At 39.6% G+C, this 7,228-nt stretch overlaps 1 protein-coding gene across 1 annotated transcript; it reads left to right on the forward strand.

The window, feature by feature from the left end:
• The first annotated feature begins 3,173 nt into the window (after nucleotides 1–3,173).
• LOC124171082 lies at nucleotides 3,174–6,944 on the forward strand. Its single transcript, XM_046550226.1, has 2 exons — nucleotides 3,174–3,922; nucleotides 5,937–6,944. The coding sequence occupies exon 2, from the start codon at nucleotides 5,966–5,968 to the stop codon at nucleotides 6,911–6,913; it is 948 nt and encodes a 315-aa protein (XP_046406182.1). The 5' UTR covers nucleotides 3,174–3,922; nucleotides 5,937–5,965; the 3' UTR covers nucleotides 6,914–6,944.
• The last annotated feature ends 284 nt before the right edge of the window (nucleotides 6,945–7,228 follow it).

Consider the following 7,228-nt stretch of genomic DNA (forward strand, 5'->3'; position numbering starts at 1 on the left):
TAATTGTATAAGAGATCACAAGCCCATGCAGCCTTATTCTCAAAATGTCAGACGGCAATCTCGCCATAAAACACGTGTAGAAAATGCTCAACACTTTGACGAAAGAGGAAGAACTTAAAATAATTATTTACAAAATATTTAAAATCAGTCTTTGTCAGAAGAGTGTTCTCCGTTTGTGGAGGGCATTCATCAGCCTCTGTAACCTGATTCCCAGAGCCCGTATTTTAAAACCTTTTCTGTCATGTAACTCACAAAGGGTTTCAATGAGCTGATGCAAATCTATTAGAAGCTCTTTCGCCTTTCTATGTGGGTCCATCTAACATCTTATGAGTAGGATTTTAGCACTGCGAAGGGTATCGAGCTACAATCTGGCTTTTCAGCATGAAAGTCATCGGTTTGGCGTAACCCGTCCAAATCGGAAGATCTAAGTTTTGTCCCCCTCTTTCTTTCTGGTGACTGAGCTGTGTAGTGGTGGTGCTCATCTTCGGAGATCTTTCGTTTGCCTTGCAGGGGTGCCAACTTGCAAAACATATTGGGGGGCCCAAATCAGGGATCTTGCCTTGGTAAATTTTTTAAGTATTGAGTTTTTAAGAATTTAAGAAGAGTCATATGATGAACATCAGAACCCTGATAACTCGAATCTCGATATCTGGACACTCCGGGGAAAGTCGACAAACCTGACACATTTTTTCTCAAACCCATAACGAATTTTTGAGGGGGCTCTGGCCCCCTCAGGCCCTATGGAGTCGGCGCCACTGTTGCCTTGCCTATCCAGTGTCGATGGCCCGGCTATAATATTATCATAGATGTCGTCATTGTTGGTGTGTAATATGTCAAAGGTAAGGGATTGAATCTCAGAGTCACCATCTAATGATTCATTGAGGGAGTCGGGGATAAGGTCGTAAGAAGTCAAGGTTTTTGCGATGGGTTAAGCGGTGGGATAGGGTAGTTTCCTTCATCAAAGAAAACGAAAGAAAAAAGAAAGTTTTCTTCGTTTGATTAGGTATTAATAATCCTTATTTAAGCCAAGCGCTACCAGCCAGCAGGGTACTCGGCTACCCGCTAGCAGCCTGCGTCGTATCAGCGCTAAGAATCGCCTCAAGGTCACCTCACAGGGTGGCTGCGGGAACCAGAAAGACGTCACACGGAAAGATTTCCCGGCATTCATACTTACCCGTCGCGTTTTCGCGCGCTTGAACATTTTCACTTTTCATTTAATCGCGAAAAATAGATATCGTCATTTAAAAATCTAAAAGCGTGAAATACATACTCCAGGAGTAATAATCTTTCGATTTAGGCAATAAAAAATAATAGGAAACTACCCTTTTGTATCATCCATCGTTGTTGCTTGGATGGGCTGTGAAGAGGAAAGGGGTTGATGCTCAGTATTAGGGTTAGGCAGAGGCATCGAAATCAGTGCAGAGGATGCTGGGATGGGAGGGGGTGGTGGTGGAGGAGGAGGAGGTAGTTGCGGTCCAGGGCAGATCCTCTCGTGATCTCGATCTTGTTGAGTTGATTGAGGGAGTAAATCTCCCAAGAGGAAAGGGAGCGAGTGCAGTCTGTCGAGGTGTGGCCTCGTCTCTTGCATAAGGTACATTTTTCATCATTAGACTCGATGAATATGCGATACGGGTTATCTCCAATCTCGACCTGGAATGAGTCTGCAAGGATAACACCATCGCGTTTGACGACGTAAGTCATCCTCTACCATGAGTTAATGTGCCTTCATCTTTTATACCCAGAGTCAGATGATAAATAGGGGAAACCACTCTCACCGCTTGACGTAATATCTCTACCAAATCATCATCGCCTACCTCCGGGGGGACATTGTTGAGAATAATTTTTTTCAGTTTTGGTGACCATTCTCCTGGCCTCGACCCAATTATTGTTTATTGAAATTACCAGATCTTTTGATTTTAAGTAGATGCAAATACGCAGATGAGATAATCGGGCTGCATGCGAGATGGATTTCCCACCTCCGAGCAGTTCTCCCACTTTTAGTACATAAATATGTATAGGCGTATCAGGCAACGCCGGTAGAATGATTCCAAATTCTTTATTAGGGCCAGCAGTGACAGGCGTGATATTTTTTGTTTTGAAAGCAAACACTGTCTTTCTCTCCGCTGAAGCATGTTCGTCAGATCGGCTCTCGCACGCAGGAGCCTTGTCTCGCGTCGCACGAGCCTTGCGCATGGAAAGGCGCCGTGTTCCACCTGCGATCGCTCCGCTGCCTCCAACCGACCGCGGGGCGTGGAACTCCCCAGATCCACGCGCACCGCACCTGCGTATCGATCTGCTGGCGTCGTCGACGGGACGGGGAGGGCGTGGGTGGGGAAAGAGGGGCGGAACATTCCTCGCATTCCGCCCGCCGCATCTTCCCTTCCCCCACAGCGGCGGAGACACACCCACTCTCGCCACACATGAACACATATAGTAACGCCATTGTGACTGTTGAAATTAGAATGCTTTACCTACCTATTGTTTAAATTAACTAATGGAAAAGTTTGGCGAATTCAAGCTTAATTAGCGCTCAAATGGGATGTGAACCCGCGATCGTTGTTTTGTCGGGCGAGGACGTTAACCTACTGAAAACGAGGCCAGAAAAATGTGAATTCAAGCCGTGATCATTGCCATAATCGTCTGGTGTTCTGGCCGTCGGCAGATTTAATCTCGCGGATTTAATCTCGTGTTCATCCCTTCGATCCAAATAATTTTTTAATCGGTCGTTTTTTTCTACACCCAACCCTTAAGTTCAACTCCACTCACTTCAAAACCAAGTGCACTACTTAGCGTCTCTCGCAAGGGAAGCAATGCTATAGATGTAACCGCTACTTCAATCCCAGTACTGGTTCACTCCATCTCCTCAAATAGCGTGCCACTCCCATAATACTTCCTTACAGTTCTCTTTACCCAAATCCTACTTACATTGCCGGATTTATTTTCTCATGGTAGTCCTCTACGCATAAAATCTTTCTGGCTTGATTGGGTGGAAGTCGATAAAAGAACACTAACAGTATATTCCACACTTTTTAATGTCAAAACTCAACAACCGACCGTGGTTTGAACACATTGTACTTGTACTTGGAAATGACACAATGTGTTCAAACCACGGTCGGTTGTTGAGTTTTGGAATGGGGTTCTGTACTAAAAATAATATTGTTAAATTATTTAGCTTAAGCGATAGTTTATGAGCAGCAGATTATAAAAATCATTGAAAGTTTCAAATAAAATGAAGTATTAAATTACTGTATTAAAAATAAAGTATGAAATCTAGCATAAAAACTTATGCGCCGCGAAACGACATTTCATTGGCTGAAGGACGGATGACGTCAGAAGTCATATCCCGCATGGCCAGAACTCGAACTGTCTGCTGATTGCTGCTGATTCATTGAGTAAGACGCTTTGTACTGTGTCCTTCGTCGTGTACGATAATAAATTTATATAATGGATCAGGAAGAATTCGTTAAAGCTGATTCTAACAATCTTCCCGCCTTGGACATTTTTACTCTTCACGAATTTATAAGAAGAGATGATCGCTTCAACGCCGATGAGGTCAGAGGTACAAAAATGAAGAGGTAAGTTCCATCCCCCGAAATGAATATCTTACTGCATACGGCCAAGTTTCACCAATAAATATTTTAATGTGAAGGAATATAGCACTCATTGCTAGTTTAATTATGTTGTAAGGAATAGTATTAATTTCCTACTTGAAAATCACTCATTAGGACGGCCCGAGAGAACTACGGCGATTCTGCAATCGGCTACGTTAAAGTGAAGAGAGTGGGATCGGAGTGCATTGTAAATGCTCGAGTTTGCCCGGAGCATAAAATACGAAGCAAATCGTATAATGTTTCCCTCGTTTTGAACGAAAAAGAGGAAACAGTTAAGGAGCTGAACTGCCTGGATTGCCCTGCGTCCACTGGTAAGCCTTAGTTGGAATTAGCTACGTTAGAAATATATTTCTTCTGAATTAGTTTACTTCACTTTTTAATTGAATTGTACATTGAAATAACCTGCATATATATGCTGTATGCATTTCATATAATAGAGTTATACTTTTCAAGTAGTGGTTCTATAAACAAATGATCTATCTGGTTTATGAGTTTTTGGGTTGGGAAATGGGTTCTATGGGACTAAATTTATTGCCAATTAAGAACTTTCCTGTTGCCAATTTTCAATATATTCCTCTAGCAAGTTTTACATCCTGGTAATCAGGTATTTAACATAGAGCTCACAAGAGAGCAAAAAAATCCTTGACCTGCTTAGCCAGATTTTGTGATAAACTGAAACACCTCTAGGGCTTACAGTTTTGTGAATATAATACCAGAATGAAAATTTATAATAACATATTTTGATGTGACTGTTCAAATGCTTCTAAAAATGTGATTGGACTGTTTGAGGGGTAAATTTTCTATAATCCTGTAGTTATAAACAGTCATAGATACTGCCATTTAGGTTGTGCTTGTTTGTTATTCATATGTAACAATTTCTATACTAACAATTTGTGTGCTGGTGAACAAATAAGTAGTTATATTTGTTTGTATTATACACATGTATGACAAATAATATGTGTTAGCATATCATTACACTTCTGTTAGCCAATGGAAAAGTAAATTAAGAAAATGTTCTAATTTGGCAATAGCTACAGGTAGTATCATTGATATAATTATTTCAAGAAAAAGGGTTGAGAGGTAATGGTTACTTTATTAAGTTTGTCTTAACACCATAAATGACAGTGACATGGGGTACATTGACTGATTATACAATTTCTTGTGCCAAAAGCAACACTGCTTGGTGTAGCTATTAGAATAGATCATGTTCTTGCGCAAACCATTATCATTACATTTAATCTCCAGGTCCAGGTAGATTCACATGTCTTCATCCTATCCATGCACCCTATTTTCTTTCTTCCTAACCCATCATCCTTCCCTTCATTACAGTTTAAAGTATCCTCTCACCCATTAAAACTCCCTTGATCATTGCTTGCTTTGGTCTGCACTTTATCCCTTCTCGCACTGTTTGCATTCCATTATCAATTATTGAATCATGTAATGATTTGGCAGTAAAAATAGATTGGCTACAGCATCCCATTTCCTACCGATGAAATAACTCAACGAAGCATTTCAAGGTAACAAGCTCCCTCTTGGTACATGGAGATGAAACGTAAAGCTCACCTGCACGTATCCCTATTTATGCATCATATAATAACTTTTAGGACTGATGCCAGAGAAATCCTTCAAATAACCTCTGTGAGATATCATGCCAAACTTCACTACACTAATACAGTCCCTTGAATGTCTTTCTACTTACATGTGTCTTATTACTAATACATGCTGGTGTGCACAAGCCAAGTAAATGCATACGCCTAGGTGAATAAAAATAAAGATTAATATAAGATCAAGGTTTTGGGGAGTGCTGATGCTTAGAAATATTATGTCTCAAAATTCTTATAATACCATTTAAATCTATTTTCATATCCTACAGAGACACTACTCTTACTGCAGCCTTTAGCATGTAAATCTGTAGCCATGAGGATGGATCTTGATTCAAGTCACAAAATGTCGGTAGGAATGACAGAAGTGACCTGGTGGGAAATGCAAATTGCTTTCAGTGGCTCTGCATTTGGAAAGCATCTTCATATTAACAATGGCTAGAAAAATAATTTCAATGAAATGAATTTTTCATTTAGAGCTCACATTTGTAATATACATGATCGGGAATGGTTTTCATTAGACATCTTGCAGTCTTGCTTTATGATAATGAATTAATATTAATAAAGAAAATTTTATTAATACAAATAAAATTATATATGGTTGCTTCTCAATGGAATATAGAATAACTGGTTTTAGAAATGGGTCAGATGAGAATACATTAAATGCTAAATAAAAGCTGTTTTGTTGCCAATTTACAAACATATTGAATTTTCCCATTTTTAGGAGGTTGCAAGCATGCTTATGCATTCCTTATGTGGATGCATAGGAGGAGTGAGGAGCCAGCTCCCACAGAAATTACATCATATTGGTCTAAGCCTAAACTAGCAGGACTCCAAAGCTCTCATTGCCACATAAGAGCTGAGGACTTCAAGAAAGAGGCTGAGGCCCTGAAAATGCCTTCAAATGAAGATTTTCTGAAGACAGTTCAAGAGATTGCCTCAAAGGAAAGCATATCTTGTCAGCTGTCAAAGATGACAACAGAGGGGAATGATTTGATGGAATTATCCATGCATAAACTGGTATTTAATTTTGCAAAAGATGGAGGGAGAGAATATACCGATTTTTTAAGGTTTGCTGAAAGTGCAATGTCACATGAATTGATTGATCTAGCAGCAAATGAGACATTGAATCAATCCAAGGATATCCTCTGGCAAGAGCTTCGATATGGGAGGATTACTGCTTCCAGACTATATGATGCCAGCCGATGTAAAGCAGAGGGGTCAATATTGAGGCTAATTTTAGGTGCTACCAAGTGGCATGAGACAGAGGCGATGAAAAGGGGGCTTTACTTAGAAAATCGTGTACTAAATGTTGTTGAAAGTAAGCTCAAGTGCAAAATGTCTCGGTGTGGGTTGTTTCTTATGAAAGAATATCCTGCCTTGGGAGCATCACCTGATGCCCTTGGTGATGGATTTGTTGTAGAAATTAAGTGCCCATCAAAGCATTCCACGCAGAAAAGCTATTTATGTAATGATAGTATCCGACCCAAATATATGGCCCAGATACAGCTGCAAATGCTTGCAACTGGTATGCAGAAAGGACTCTTTTGCTTAGCAAATGAATCTTTTGAACAAAATAAATATGTTGAATGTAAATGGGTGAGCAGAGACCAAAATTTCCTGAATGAAATTATTGATGGTGCAATGATATATTGGAAAAATAGTGTTTATCCCAGATTATTCAAATCTGTAACTCCTTAGTTTATTCATGAAAAATAAATTAGTAAACCTATGTCTCTCTTTTCTTCTATGACATTATGGGGAATGAAACACATTAAAACTAGTTGAATAATTCAAAATAATGCTAGCATAATTGCAACTTTAATTTATTAAGGTGATGGGAAGTTGATTAAGAAAAAGTTATCTCAATATAAAAGTAAACTATGATTTATTTCAGTTGGGGCTATGACCTTAATATCTGGACAGAATCGCCTAACTAAAACGTTATCCTATTCCACATTATAAGGAAGCGGAAAGAGTAAAGGCCCTGGAACAGAGAAAAATTTCTCAGCAAGT

This window comes from Ischnura elegans, chromosome X, assembly GCF_921293095.1.
Source record: "Ischnura elegans chromosome X, ioIscEleg1.1, whole genome shotgun sequence".
Lineage (NCBI taxonomy): Eukaryota > Metazoa > Arthropoda > Insecta > Odonata > Coenagrionidae > Ischnura > Ischnura elegans.

What these genes read in the sequence shown, in the direction of transcription:
- LOC124171082 (XM_046550226.1), top strand. Translation starts at nt 5,966, where the DNA reads ATGTGGATGCATAGGAGGAGTGAGGAGCCAGCTCCCACAGAAATTACA.